The 16,350-nt window shown below is 43.3% G+C and overlaps 1 protein-coding gene across 1 annotated transcript in view; it reads left to right on the top strand.

Moving 5' to 3' along the window:
• The window catches only part of WDR44 (WD repeat domain 44), a 1,972,396-nt gene that overhangs the window by 1,386,758 nt on the left and 569,288 nt on the right, over window positions 1–16,350 (top strand). Inside the window, 1 exon segment of the mRNA XM_044057470.1 lies at window positions 16,073–16,083. Coding sequence (XP_043913405.1) covers window positions 16,073–16,083 — 11 coding nt within the window.

The raw sequence follows: 16,350 nt of genomic DNA, 5'->3' as shown, positions 1-16,350 counted from the left end.
CATCCGGACATCTTCAAAACCATTACAAGAAAATGGGGACTCCCAGAAATAGACTTATTTGCATCCCCACACAATCACCAACTAAAGAAATTCTGCACAAGGACGTACCACCCACTAGCTTGGAAAGTGGACTCCCTTTCTTTCAATTGGAGGAACCTGACAGCATATGCATTTCCACTACTTCCTTTGATGCACAAGGTGCTATTGAAGATCAAAGAGGACCGTCCAAGGGTCATTCTGATAGCACCAGACTGGCCAAGGCAACATTGGTACCCATTACTAAGGAGCATGTCTCGGGAACAAATATGGACACTACCCCTGGTTCCATTACTGTTAACACAGAACAACTACAGCAACCTGCATCCAAACCTGAAAACCCTGCAACTGACTGCCTGGAACATTGCATAAGATCAATTAACCCACAGTTATCACAAAGGGTTAAAGACATTATACGTGAGGCTCGCAGACCCTCAACAAGAAAGAATTATGCAGCAAAATGGAAACGATATACCATTTGGAGTACTGCAAGGGGAGAAGATGTGTCACTGGTAAACATAGCCAGCATCCTGGAATACTTGGCAGAACTTTTACACTCAGGCCTGTCCTATTCTTCCATAAAAATACATGCATCAGCTATTTCAGCAGAATACAGCTTGGATCCTCCAGTCTTCTCACACCCTCTGCTCAGACAGTTTCTGAGGGGAATCAAAAATGTAAAACCTCCTAGGAAACCACCATTGCCAGCTTGGGACTTGAACTTTGTGCTAGAAAAATTGACACTTCCTCCTTTCGAACCAACAGCAACAGCAGAGATGCAATACTTATCATGGAAAACTGCTTTCCTGCTGGCAATCACTTCAGCAAGAAGGGTTTCTGAACTACAGGCGTTAATGGCAGTACAACCCTTCCTGATCTTCCATCAAGATAGAGTGTCCATGAGAACAAATCCTTCATTTATGCCTAAGTTGGTATCCAGAGTGTCTTTAAACCAGGCTATCCACCTACCTACATTATTTCCCAACCCACAGAACAGGGGAGAAAGACTACTACATACCTTGGATGTACACAGACAGTTACGCTACTACCTGGACAGAACCAAGAGCAACAGAAAAACTGACCAGCTACTGGTAGCATATGCAACAGGAAGGGAAGGAAAAGCAATTTCAAAACAGACAATCTCAAAGTGGATAGGAAATTGCATTAGATTTTGTTACTCTTACCATGGAAAGAAAACTCCAGAAAATATCAGGCCTCACTCTACAAGGGCCACAGCCTTCTTAAGAGGAGTGGCTACCAAGGACATTATAGAGGCTGCTACTTGGACCTCCGTGCATACATTTGCCAAGCATTATAATTTACCTTTATACTCTAGATCCCGAGCAGGTTTTGCCTCTGCTGTTCTGCAAGGGATTCTATCTACACCATAAACTCTCCTGTTACCTCCTCCCGTAGTTTGGCTATGGTATTCTACCCATTTGTTAGGACTGCAGATGCATCCTTGAAGGACATAGTACAGTTTTGTACCTACCATAAATGTAGATGTCCGATAGGAATGCATCTGCAGTCAGGATTACCCAACCGCCTTCCCCTCTGTGGTACTCCTAGGGTATTTACCCCCCTTATAGCTAACTGGGGGGGATCTATTATGGTGTATTTGTTTGTATATATGTACATACATGCTTATTATTTGTGTTTACTCTCTATTATTTGGAATCATTGGCATTTATCCAAATTTAGCCTTCCAAGAGGGCACCTGGCATCTGGGGCAAGAAACACTGAGGAAAATGGCGTCGGCTGATGCCTTTATACCCGAATAACTGCAGCTATGACGTCGGGTGAAGTGCGACACCAGCCGAAGCCAGACCCAGACTTTGGAATCCGGCCGACCGAAGGGCTGCCTGACGACAGGACAACCCATTTGTTAGGACTGCAGATGCATTCCTATCGGACATCTACATTTATGGTAGGTACAAAACTGTACTTTCTCTGAAGTTGCTTTCATGGAAGACACTTTTTCTGGTAGCCATAACTTCAGCGAGAAGGGTATCTGAACTCCATGCTCTGTGCAGTCGTCCTCCTTGCTTAGTGTTTCACAAAGATAGGGTATCCCTCAGTACTAATCCATCCTTTTTACCTAAGGTTTCCTCTCAAACAAACCTAAACCAAATGATTGATCTCCCCGTCTTTTTCCCTAACTATTCCAACAGGTTGGAACAAAAGCTACATTTTCTGGATGTTCACCGCCAACTTAGATATTATTTAGACAGGACTAAACAATTCAGGAAGCCTGATCAGCTTTTTCTATCGTATGCGGAAGGGAAATTGGGCCTTCCAGTTAGTGAAGTATAACTTTCAAGATGGCTTACCTCTACAATTACCTTCATCTATGAGATCAGACATCAAAAACTACCTTCAAGACCTAGAGCTCATTCAACTAGGGCATTAGCTACATCCGTAGCTTTTCAGGATAGGCTGCCAATAGATTCCATTTGTGCAGCAGCCACTTGGGCTTCTCCTCATACCTTCATTTCACATTACAAATTGGACATGGCCTCCAGAAACCGTGCCAACTTTGGTTCCACTGATGTTCTTCGTGTTTCACTGTTGCAGTCATAACTGTAGGGTGCTCCTGCCGGCAGGCAGCCCGAGGTCGGCCAGAATCCCAACGTCTGGGTCCGGCGTCGGCTGTACAAGCTAGTACCCTGACGTCAGTACGCTCTGGTACATAGCCCTCAGCCGACGCCATCTTCCCCAGTCTTTCTTGCCGTGCGGTGGAAAACAGCTCGCAAGTCATTTGTTGGCGATTTTCGAACAGCGTATTTTGTTGTTGTCGGTCCGAAGTTCTTAATTCTCTTCTCAAAGCTAAGTACCCCGTTGGGGAATCTTGTTCCTCCGATGTCAGAAAAAGTTAATAACTGTATATCGTGTGGGAACCAAATACCTTGCTTAGGCCCTGACCACGACGTTTCTTGTTGTCGGTTCTGTGCCAGGTTCAATTCTCGTACTATCAAGCGCAGGTACGATTGGGCTCTAAATTATTTTGGCAGACGCTTCAATTATAGAATGTCGTCGGACACTACCAGAATTCAAAAGAAGCGCAAAGACAAGGACAGGCCTCCGAGGTCCAAACAGGACTCGTTGCAACTGGCGCCAGCGTCCGGTTCGGCTGTCGTCAGTGAGGCGCTTTTGCAGCCCCTGTCGTCCGCCGCTTCTGAACCGATGGCCAATACGGACTCCCATGGGGAGCCATCAAGGCCTACTATTTTAACTGCTGCAGGACCTTCAGACGTCGCTCCCTCAGATGAGTCCGGAACCGCTGTGCAGGTACCGGCTTCTGAGGGGGTTTTCAGGCCTACTCACATCACTATTTCAAAGGCAAAAGCAAAGACAAAGACTCCTGTTAAGTCTAAAGTTCCTGCCCAAGCTACTTCTGAATCTACTCCCAGGACACAGAAGCAATTATTAAAGATGGCTGAAGATTTACTTACCATGATTAGGGGTTCTCACCCCCCCACCTGAAAAAACAACAGGATGTTCCTCTGGATTCCTCTGACCAGGCTTCTGTATCTTCTGTCTCTTTCTCTGATCAGGAGTATTCTTTTCCTCCTTATGAGGATTCGGATGCTGAGGACTCTTTGCCCTCTGCCTCTCCGCCTGAAGATTTCTCTTTTGGGGAAACATTGCATGAGATGAGGGAACATTTTCATTGGGAGGGTCAGGAGTATTCTGCTTCCAAGAAGAGGCTTAGAGAATTCCTTCTTCTTCCTCAACATAGGCCTTTAGCTATCCCTCCTGTTCTTGACATTGTGGATGATGCTTTTTCTGAGGCTAATTTGAATCCTGATTCCATGCCTCCTGCTCCTTCTAAGCCTGATAGGTTTTATAGGGTTCCTGACTCTCATTTATTCTTATTTAAGAACCCTTCTGCGGATCCTGAAACAATTTCTCAGGGCTCTAAGGCTGCTAAGGTTGCTACTTCTAAGAATCCTATTCCCTCTGAGAAGGATTCTCGTGCTTTAGACAGGTGGGGAAAAAGGTATATACTTCTGCTACCCTGTCTGTAAGGGCTTTAAATTGCCAGTTTCATATGTTTAAGTATCAGCAATTTCTTTTGTCTGTTTTAAAGCAAAAGCATGCTTCCCTTCCTGCATGTGCAGAGGATAAGGAACTTCAGGATGTATTGCATGCAACTGAACAAGTGAACAAACATAGTTTGCATTGTGGTTTTGATGCCTTGGATGCTTCTTGCAGGGCTGCAGCCTCTGGCACTGTTATCAGGAGACATGCCTGGCTTCGTGAACAAAGTTTACCTGAACAGGTTAAGGCTAAGTTATTAGATGCCCCTGTTCAACACGATGTTCTTTTTGGATCTAAAGCTGAGGAGGTTATTAAAAAGATGGAAGCAAAGGCAAAATCTATGCAAACTATAAAAGATTTCTTGCAAGTCCAGCCTCCTAGATTTTCCAGGATTTGGCCCTCCAAAAATTGGTCCTTTCCCACGTCTGACAGGCCTCAAAGGGGAAGATATAGATGCTAAAGAGGTCGAGGTCAAGCTCAGGCCTCTTACAGATCTAGACAATGGACTGCTTCTTCACCTAGAAGGGGAGAAGACAGGTTCCAATCTCAAAGAAAACAAACTCAATGACTTTCTCGGTTGGGCTTCAGAACCCCTTCACCTGGATGCCCCTCTCGGAGGAAAACTGTCTCTTTTTTACAGAAATTGGACTCATATTACCCAGGACAGATGGGTATTGGACGTGATTTTAAAAGGCTACAAATTCCACTTTCATACTCTGCCAAGGGCTTACGGTTGGCCAGATCTGCCAAAACATCAATGGTCAGAGGCCTTAAATCAAGTGGATGCTCTTCTGGCCATGAGAGCCATAGAGCCTGTTCCACTCTCAGAGATTGGAAAAGGTTTTTATTCAAGACTGTTTCTGGTTCCAAGAAAACAAAGCTCATGGAGACCTATTCTGGACCTTTCTGTGTTAAACACCTTTTTGGAAATTCCAAAATTCAAGATGCTTACTCTGCAGCAATTAATTCCAATGCTCTCTCAGGACGCCTGGATGGTGACATTGGACTTAAGGAAGCCTACTTACACATTCCCATCAGGCAGGAATGCAGGAAATTCCTCAGATTCAAGGCAGGTTTGAGACACTTTCAATTCTCTGTACTGCCCTTTGGTTTATCTACTGCGCCCAGAGTCTTTACCAAGTGCCTGGCACCAGTAGTGGCTTATTGCAGACTTCAGGGGATTCAGATTTACCCCTATTTGGACGACTGCCTTATTCAGGTAGACAGCAAGGATCTTCTACTTCAACATCTGGAATTTGTTCAACGTCTTCTCTTCCTTCTGGGATTCTCAGTGAACACAAAAAAGTCACATTTGATCCCTTCTCAACAAATGGTGTTCTTGGGAGCCCTCTTAAATACGACCTTACAAAGGGCCTTCCTCACTCCAGAAAAACAATCACAGCTGGCTACAATTTTCAACACCTTGGCAACTCTATCTCAGCTCACTGCAAGGAAATTCCTGCAGGCTCTGGGCTACATGGCTTCCTGCATTCTGTTGATTCCAAATGCAAGGCTTCATATGAGAAAGCTTCAATGGTATCTGAAAAGTGTATGGTCACAGCATTACCACGATCTGGACATTCTGATTCCTCTGATCCCCTGCCTCCAGAAGGAGTTCCTCTGGTGGTCCAGGGTGTGTGCTTTAAACGAAGGAAAGCCTTTTCGTCTACCTCAACCTTCTCAAATCATAACCACGGACACCTCGGATTATGCTTGGGGAGCACACTTTCTAGACAGTTGCCAGCAGGGTACCTGGACAAAGAACCATCTTCACTGGCACATCAATCTGAAGAAAATGTTGGCAGTTCAAAATGCTTTTCTAGCCTTCAGGAACTTTTTGCAACCAGGGCCTCTGCTAATTCGCACAGACAACACCACAGTCATGTGGTACATAAACAAGCAGGGGGGATCTCATTCGTACCCCCTTTGCAGACTAGCTATGGCTTTATGGGACACAGCTCTAAATCTGAATCTACATCTCCAGGCTCAATTCATTCCAGGAGAACAGAATCTCTTAGCAGACAGCCTGAGCAGAAACATTTCAGATCCTCACGAATGGATGCTAGACACCAACTTATTCAACAGGATTACTGCAGTTTGGGGATGTCCCCAGATAGATCTGTTTGCATCCCATCTCAATCATCAGCTGCCTCGCTTTTGCACCAGGTCCTTCCACAAAACAGCTTGGAAAGTGGATGCCCTGTCCTTCAGCTGGAGAAGCCTTTCGGGATATGCCTTCCCTCCTCTTCCTCTACTACCTCAGGTATTACTGAAGATAAAACAGGACAAGCCCAAGTTCCTCATCTTGATTGCTCCAAATTGGCCTCGACAGTTTTGGTATCCAACTTTAAAGCACCTGTTCTTGGAGCCTCCTTGGATTCTCCCTGAACCCTTCTCTTCTGTCCCAGCATCAGGGTCGGTTACTACATCCCAACCTCAAGACCCTTTGCCTGGCAGCTTGGCTCTTCAAAGGAATTTGATTTCTTCTAGCCTTCCCAAACAAGTTTTGGATGTTCTTCTGGAAGCTAGACGGCCTAGCACTAGGAAATCCTATGCCTCTAAATGGAAGAGGTTTTGTATTTGGATGCAGGACCGAGGCTCAGACCCTCTGGTGCCTGATCTCTCTTCTATTTTGCTTTACCTTTCGGATCTTTTGTCTAAAGAACTTTCCTTCTCTTCCATTAAGATTCATGCTTCTGCTATTTCTGCTCATTTCTATTCTGATCCTCCTGTTTTTTCTCATCCTTTGGTGAGACAATTCTTGAGAGGGGCCAAGAATTTAAGACCTCCCAGGACCCCTCCTGTTCCTGCTTGGGATCTTAATTATGTTTTAGAAAAACTTACTTTGCCTCCTTTTGAGCCTGCTGCATCTTCGGATATTAAGTTTTTATCTTGGAAGACAGTTCTTTTGTTAGCATTGACTTCTGCCAGAAGGGTTGCAAGCTCTCATGGCCGTGGAACCATACCTTATTTTCCACCAGGACAGAGTATCCTTGAGGACTAATCCTACTTTCATGCCTAAGGTGATTTCGAAAGTGGCTTTAAATCAGACAATTCACCTTCCTACTTTCTTTCCTAATCCTCAAAATAAAGGGGAAAGGATTTTGCATTCATTGGATGTGCACAGACAGTTACGATTTTACCTGGACAAGACTAAAGAGTTCAGAAAATCTAATCAATTGTTTGTTTCTTTTGCCTCCAGTTCTCTTGGAAAAGCTATTTCAAAACTAACTATTTCCAAATGGATTGCTTATGGAATCAGATTTTGTTACACTCATCATGGGAAACAGTTTCCAGGTACTGTGAGAAGTCATTCTACTAGAGCAGCTGCCACTTCTACAGCTTTTCTCAGAGGAGTTCCTACCAAGGATATCTTGGAAGCTGCCACTTGGAGTTCTGTGCATACTTTTTCCAAGCACTACAATCTCCCTCTGTATTCTAAGACCAGGGCAGGCTTTGCCTCTGCTGTTTTGCAGGGTCTTCTTGCTGCCCCTTCTTCTGTCTAAGCCTCCTCCCTTTTTTTCACTGCTTTGGGATTCCACCCTACAGTTATGACTGCAACAGTGAAACATGAAGAACATAGTACAGTTGTGTACACCTACCATAAATGTAGATGTTCGAGTGTCTTCACTGTTGCAGTCGGGGTTTCCCTCCCTCCTATCCCCTCTTTTTCTCTTATTTGTGGTGTATTTGTGTTTCCTTGTTGGATTCATTTCTGATTTATTGGGACTTCTGACATCTAGGGCAAGAAAGGCTGGAGAAGATGACGTCAGCTGAGGGCTATATACCAGAGCGTACTGACGTCAGGGTACTAGCTTGTACAGCTGACGCCGGACCCAGACTTTGGGATTCTGGCCGACCTCGGGCTGCCTGCCGGCAGGAGCACCCTACAGTTATGACTGCAACAGTGAAGACACTCGAACATCTACATTTATGGTAGGTGTACACAACTGTACTTTCTCAAGAGTCTGTTCCGATAGACCACCCGGGATAAGGTGTTAGGGACGCGGTCCCATCCAGCAAGAATGAAGGCGAGATAGACAACTTAACATTAAGAAGTTATGTACCTACCATAACGTTCCATGTTAGTTGTCTTCTTCTCGCCTTCTTTCTTGCATCCCACCCTCCTTCCCCCAAGCCTGGACAGACTGATAGGAATCCATTTTGTGATCTTCCTCTGGAAGTTTTCATTCCCACATGTTCTACCACCTCTATTTCCCCTTTTGTTAGGTCTGAGATACCTTACTCTCAGGTTTATATAGAGATGGGTTACCTTTCTCCATACTCTGGAGACTAGTATTGCTTGGTTAACTATCAAACGAGATCTGAGTAGTTACCTCCTAGCATTGTGGGATATAGGGGAGCCTCGAGCCGGTGGAATTGGCTCTCGAGCTTTAGTATTGGCCGAGTCGGAGCCGAGGATCAGCTCCGAACCCATCCAGCAAGAAAGAAGGCGAGAAGAAGACAACTAACATGGAACGTTATGGTAGGTACATAGCTTCTTATTCTTTTTAGTGCCAAAAAAGACAGGTTACCTCAGGCCCATCTTGGACCTGTCAACCTTGAACCTGGTGGTAGCCAAGCAGAAATTTAGGATGGTCATCCTACAGTCCATTATACCTCATCTTCGTGAATGCAACTGGATGTGCTCGATAGACCTCCAGGACGCTTACTACCACATCAAGATTCACAGAAGCTCCAGGAGATTCCTTCGCTTCCAGCTGGGAGCCAATCATTTCCAGTTCAGAGCCCTACCCTTCAGTCTCATCACAGCCCCCAGGGTGTTTACCAAGGTAATGGCAGTCGTAGCGGCTCTTCTGAGGCTTCAGGGAATTCAGGTATTCCCTTGCTTAGATGATTAGCTCCTCGCTGCTTCCAGCAAGCATCTTCTTTGCATGGCCAGAGACTCCTCCCTTCATCTTGCAGACCGGCTAGGGATCACTATCAATGTTTCCAAGTCCCTCTTGGACCTGGTGCAGATCTTGGACTTTATCGGGGCACGGCTGGACACCCTTCAATTGAAAGTCTTCCTAACTCCAGACAGGGTCCAGAGCCTACGGGTCCATATATCAGTGGTTCTTGGCCCCAGGCTACCAAAGGCAGGCGACCTTCTCAGAGCCCTAGGCTCTATGGTGGCAGCAGTCTCGATCCTCCCCTCTGCGCGTCTTCACATGCGTGTTCTTCAGTGGACTCTGGCCGTACAGTGATCTTGGCTAGATCTCCCCATGGAATATCCAATTCAAATCAGCAAAGCCTGCAGGGTGTCGCTTCTCTGGTGGCTCCAGTCATCAGAGATCTTAGTGGGATGCCCATTTGTTTCACCCACAGCCCAAGCCACAGTGACCACGGACGCCCCCCCAGCGTGGGTGGGGGGGCATTATCTGGTAATGTCCAAGGCACATGGTCCCACATTAAGACCAGATTGCATATCAGTGTTCTGGAGATGAGAGCAGTGCTTTTTGTGTTGCAAGCCTTTCACCCTGTCCTTCCTCCGGAGACTATTGCAATTCAGTCAGACAACATGTCAGTTGTCTGGTACATCAGCAAACAAGGAGGAACCAGATCTTACCCTCTGTGTCGTGAGGTCATGAGAGTGTGGGAGTGGGCGATCTCAACCAGTCTATTTCTGATTGTAATGCACATCCCAGGATGCTCCAACATTTTAGCAGGCTGATTGAATCGGGCTATTCTAATGCCATTTGAGTGGTCTCTGAAACGATTGATAGCAGAGGAGATCTTTCTTGCATGGGGTCAGCCTTGCTGCGATCTCTTCGCATCTCCTTCCAACGCGAAGTGCAGCAAGTTCTTCGCTTTGATCTTCTCACCAGGGGATCCCCCCAGAGATGCTCTAGTCTGTGCTTGACCTCCTGGGTTACTGTATGCTTATCCCCCGTTACCTCTCATTCCAAAGTTTCTTCAGAAAGCTTGCTGACTGGGGTGCAGAGTGATCCTCATTGCCCCATTCTGGCCTCGTCAGGTGTGGTTCCCCTTCCTCTGGTCTCATGTTCTAGCTCCTCCTTGGATTCTGGATCCCTGCCCGGATCTAATTTCCCATCCCTCGGGCTCTTGTCCGCCCAACCTGGACAGCCTCAAGCTGATGGCTTGGTTGCTCCAGTTCCGTTGATTGCCAGGACTCCCGGTCTTTCATCTTCAGTAAAAACTATTCTGGTGGCATTCCATAAGGTCTCCACTAGGAAGATTTACTGCAGTAAATGGAAACGATTCTCTTTTTGGGCTTCTCAGAGGAACCTGGATCCCTTTATAGCCCCTGTTCCTGCAGTGTTGGATTTCTTAGCCAATATTTTTCAACAAGGGGCTAGTTCCTGTACGGTGAAAGTGCAACTGGCAGCTATCTCGAATTTCCATGTTGGTGAAAACATGAATGCCCTGACCTTTTCTAGATTGTGTAAGGCTTTTTAAACACACCTTTCTTTTGCATCCTCCACTTAAGGACTCTGTTCCTCCTTGGGATCTTACCTTGGTTCTGCAGGCTTTAGTTGCTCCCCCCTTTGAACATGCAGCATCAGTAGATTTGAAGTTCTTATCCTGGAAGACAGCCTTAGTGGCCATTACGTCAGCTATGAGGGTTTCTGAGATTCAAGCTTTGTCTGCCATGCCCCTTTACTTGATATTCCATAAGGACAGTGTTTCTCTCCGCACGAACCCTTCCTTCTTACCAAAAGTAGTGTCTGAGTCAAACATTAATCAAACAATTAACCTGCCTGTTTTCTTTCCAAATTTTCAGAACAAGTGTGAATATAAGCTGCATTTGCTAGATGTTCATAGACAGCTTCATTTTTATTTACACAGAACAAAGCCCTTCCGTAAGTCTGACCAGTTATTTGTGTGCTTTTCTAAACCCTTTCTGGGCAAAGCCATCTCCAAGGTTTCCTTAGCTAGATGTATTACACAATGTATTTTGCAAATTTATAAAGACAAAGGTCTGTCCCCTGCCTTGTCCTGTTAAAGCTCATTCTACCAAATCTATGGTGACTTCTGCTGCATTTTGGTCTAGGGTTCCACTGGATGACATTTGTGCGGCAGCAACCTGGGCAAGGTCACATACCTTCATTTCCCATTATAAATTGGATTTGATCTCCAGAGGGAGAGCATCCTTCTGCTCTGCACTGCTCATGAATATCCTTCCATGAGGGCCTCCCAGGAGTTTAAGTAGCTGGAGACTCTGTCCCACAGGTTGCAGAGAAAATGAAGTTAACTACTTCAAATAAAAAAGTTATGTGCTCACCATAACGTTCCATCTGAGTAGTTACACTTCATTTTTCTGCAACTGTCCCACTCTCCTTCCTCCGAACCTGCCCAAGGTTTATTATGTAGATGAGTTGCTAATTGGTTGTGTAGTGGCAAACTCGATCTGAGGGAAGGTAGGAGATGGTGATGGGTTATGGGTAAGGGGGAGGAGCTTGGAGCTGGGAGCAAGATGCTTGAAAAGTTGCCGGCTCGGATCCGATATGGATCCAAATACCCACAGGTTGCAGAAAAATGAAGTGTAACTACTCAGATGGAATGTTACGGTAAGTACATAACTTCTTTTTCTGTGCTGTCAGAAGCAGACCATTTTTTCCTGCACTAGTTGCTAATCAAGAATTTTGACAAATTTCACTATATGAAGGAAGTTAAAACCAGTGTGCATTTAATTCATGTATAGGAGTGTATGAATTTCTTAGATTCTGTCTGCCATTTTGTCAGCATCTTAAGTACTTCAGAGAGTTTCAGCTAAGGTGATTGAAATGAGACTTGACAGTAACATTGTTGATGTACTATTGTGGTATTGGCTGAATAATATGACAAGATTAATTAATTTACTGAGTAGAGCAAGACAGTGTAAACCTAAGTTGAATAAAAGCAAATGCAGGTTTATTGTTTGAGTGTATGGGCCATGTTTTAAACTCAGAAGGCTTGAACCCAGATAATAAAATGTGAGACCTATTCTGAAGTTTCAGTTGCTAGAGAATAAAGGTGCACTTATAGGATTTCTGAGTATATTGCAGTCTAATTCAGTGTTCAATCTCAGTCAGTCTGAAATGATTGTACCACTGAGGAAGATGAATGAACATTGTGAGGAACAGTTGCTTAAGTTATTAGTTACTAATGTACACACATGCCTTTCAGAATGGTGTTGGACAGTATTGTTATACTGGGTTTATAAGAGGGCGGTCTTGTGGCATACATTTCCTGCCCATTTACTGACTGCCCAAAGAGATACGTTCAGTGTAGGAATGATTAGTTTCCAACCGTTTTGTCTGTGAGTAGTTTCATTAGTATACATATGGCAAAGAGGTTCAAGTCAAGAGTGATCAGAAACCTTTGCATAGTATTTTCAAGAAGCTGCACATGGTACTTTCAAGGTTACAGATATCATGTCATTTACAGAAACATAATCTGGGTGTTTTGTACAAGACAGGAAATCAAGTACATGTAGTACATATGCCAAGTCAGTCATATGATCTATTGGGAGATTAAGTGGGTTAAATGCATGTTTTATACCACAGTTACCCATTGCAGAAAGGAGGCTTAGAGGATTTCAGACATTTACCAAAGATAATCCAGAGATTAGAATGTTAAGTTTCTGTGAAGGCAGCCAGCATGGCCAGAGTAGAAGAATGCCATTACTTAAGGAAGTTTGGCTTTATTTTCATCAAATGAGGAGATAATAATCAATGCAGGTAAGGTGACCAACCTGAGAGGTAGGAGGTAGACCATTTTATGACTGCTACAAGACATGCAGAACAGAATACATGGATCTTATGTTGGCAGCAGTCAAGTATAAGGAACGAGCATGCAATGTATTGTTTGGCCAAACATGTCACTGCATATTTAGTAGTTGTATTACAGTGTTCATAATGTAACTTGCATCAAAGTATTCCCAGAGCACCATTGATGTCGTACTCATTTCTAGAAGAAAAAAAAAAGGTCCCTGGTTGGTATACATCTTTTTCATTATCATGACAGAATCCAAGTGTTTATTGTTTTAGTTTTGAGTAGCTGTTTTTTTAATACCTTTTGTGATGACCGTGCCCTGGCCCAGCAATCAAGGAGCCTCAGTCCTCACCACTAACACCAGGGAAGTCACCTCATAGAAGAGGAAAGGATAACAAATACACACAGCCAAGTGCAATTTCCCTTAAGTGCACACTGAGATCACAGTCAGTCTGGGGCTGGTTGCTGCCTTGCTCTCTGAAAGGTTGAGCTGTCCATTCTCTGAGGATATTGTATCTCCACTGCCAGTCTGATTGTCCTCCTGGATGCTGTTTTCTGATGCAGCTGTAACCAAGGCTGCAATCAGGTCTGCCTCAGTCAGGTTTCTATGCACCAGTCTCCTAGCCTGGCACATCTCCACCAGCTGGCTCCTTGTCAGCTTTCCATACTCCTGTGCTGACATGCTGCCTGCTCACCCTGACTAAGCTAACAAAAGAAATAAACAGTTGTGATCTAAACTCTGAGTATACACTGCGTGGCTGATTTAGAGTACAAAACACCTTCAGAGATCACTGTACATAAGCTACAGGATTCACTCTACCCACACCACTGCCAAACAGATATGTGGGGATATCTTATCCCAATCACTGCCAAACAGATATGTGAGGATATCTTATCCCGATCACTGCCAACAGATATGTGATGACCGTGCCCTGGCCCAGCAGTCAAGGAGCCTCAATCCTCACCACTAACACCAAGGAGGTTGTCTCAGAAGAGGAAAGAATAACAAATACACACAGCAAAGTACAATTTCCCTTAAGTGCACACAGAGATCACAGTCAGTCTGGGGCTGGTTGCTGCCTTGCTGTCCAGGTCCCCAATAAGACTCCCCACTGGCACACCTATAGGGTCCAGATCTCGGCCTAGCTGGCAAGCTAACCTCTAGTATCCTCTCTGTTGAACCAGTGCTTCGTGTCCCTGCCCAGGTAGCTGACACACACCCACACTTTGAGATAAGTATTTATACAACTTCACAGATACCCCTTTACCCAGACTATACAGTAGTAATTTCTGCCACCACCAGCTAACAATTATCAGCTACCCAAACGCCCTTAAAAGGGTGTCCAATTATTACTGTGCAATATTATTATCCAATTGGTAATGTGACTATTTAGTCTAAGGCTTATTGGGGTGGCTTATTACAATGCTCTATAAATATGCAATGTACTCTAGAGCTTGCTTTGTCTCTACATAAACCAGCCACAGGTAAAGGTTTTAAAAATATTTAATAATAAATAATTAAAAACACAAGACAATACTACTACACCACAGAGATATCTAAGAGTTCAGAGATCACACAGAAACTTAAAAACAGTACTGTAGGACAGGTCTGATGTCAAAGAAAAACACTAACTTTCTAATCTTTAGCTATTCTTAAGAGAAAACACAGTGCTACAGTCTTACTTGCATACATATATAGAGCATAAGCAGCACTGGTTGCTTGCAGTCTCTCTATTAACAATAGTTTTTAAACTCACTAACAAACAGCTCTGCTAAGGCCCTCCCAAATTACATCATTTTGACACTTACGTTTTCCCATTATTCACATTACATCATTTTGACACTTAGTCTGAAGTTCCCAGGCAAATAAACTGTATTATTTAGCAAGCAAACACCTACTCAGGAAACTAAAACAATAAAAGACATTTCACATGTGCACTCCAGCAGTCATTCCTTAAGTTAAGACAATAGAAAGAATGCGTTCAGCCAGACGCTTTGGCACCACCATTTAGGTAATTGTAACTACAAAGAACAACTGAAAAACAATGTGGTAAAAGAACCAGAGAAGACGCACTGAAAATTGCTTTAACGTAAAAAATCCTTTAATTTCCGCTTTCGTCTAGTTGATTTCTTCAGAAAAGATAATGTTACACTCGGAACACAGCATATATAAGCCAAAGCAATTAAAATTAATTGCAGCAATTAAAACTGTTAACACCCTAATTAAACAATTAATACATTTTAAAATCACAGATCTAAAATTCTAAACTAACTTTTAGTTTAAAGAAAGTTTGTTGCCTAAATTGCCTTATCACAGTGTTTTTCAGTTGGTTTTGGTTGTTGCACTGTGTGCCATTTTAATGTTTATTTATTTATTTATTTATTTATTTATTTTAACTTCAAAGAACATTTGAAATTCTTGGCTTGGTTTTCCTTACAGCAGATGGCACTGTTGCAACAATCTTGAAGTTCATATTTTACAGTGTTTTCTTTCATTTAAGAACACAAGCCTGTATTTTACATTTATATATACAAATGATAGAATTATGTATCAAATTCTATTTGACCAGGCTGGCAGCCTTCACCCATCTTTCCCCAATCATCACACCTTTATTAAAATATCACTTAAGACATGGGCACACATTCCTTAATAGAAAAGAAAGCAAACAATATTGGCACTTTTTCCATTTGCACACATTATAAATTGCATGTTTTTTGTTTATAACAATTGCCTTTCCGTCCAGCATTAGATAAATCACGCAATTCCTGCCTTCCCTTAAACCTCACTCTTCCTGAACCTTATTCTGCATGTATTGTTCCCTCTGATTCAAATTTGCTCTTTCCCTTTTTTAAAGATCCCTCTTCCAATTCTGTTATATATTTTACAATGTTCAGTACTTCAAATACAGTTGTTTTAGACTTTGATTTCATTTTTTTTAGTAATTGCATTAATAATGCTTTACTATATCTAGACAAATAAGATCATGTGTCACAGCTCAAAAGAACCGTTTCCTTAGACACAACTATTTGCACCTTCAATATTTCTGACAGTACTCTGTATGGATTTTTTTAAATCAGTCAGCTTATTATACTTCCAAAAAAAAAAAACATGTTCCCAGTTCCCTCTTTCTTCCCCATCACCCCTCTATCATTTGCTATCTACCTGAGGAAACTCATTCTTTGAAGTCTTAGGCTATAAAAATGTGTACACAGACACTTCTAAACAAAAATCCTTAAACTTTCTGTACTTTACTGTATACTTGGGAGCCATACATAGGTCCTCACATGGTTTTCTTGCAATTTGCTTTTCCAGTCTGTCTTCCCAATCTTTTTTAACCTCCCCCTGATTGATTCTTACAGTTGACATACAGTATTTTATATGCCCTACTAATTATCCCTTTTTAACAGTAGCTGCTGTTCTAGATTTGACTGTAAACTAAACCAGAGCATGTCTTTCATTTGACTGCCGTATCTCTTTGCCTGTTCTCAGATATTAATATGTGATAGGGAAGCCAGTCTCTAACCTACAGTCCAAATTTTTTCTAGGCCTCTTCC

Source organism: Protopterus annectens, chromosome 15.part0 (genome assembly GCF_019279795.1).
Source record: "Protopterus annectens isolate FY-2018-M chromosome 15.part0, PAN1.0, whole genome shotgun sequence".
Classification (NCBI taxonomy): Eukaryota; Metazoa; Chordata; order Ceratodontiformes; family Protopteridae; genus Protopterus; species Protopterus annectens.
Note: the sequence above shows the minus strand (reverse complement) of the source record. Positions and strands in the feature narration are given on the sequence as shown.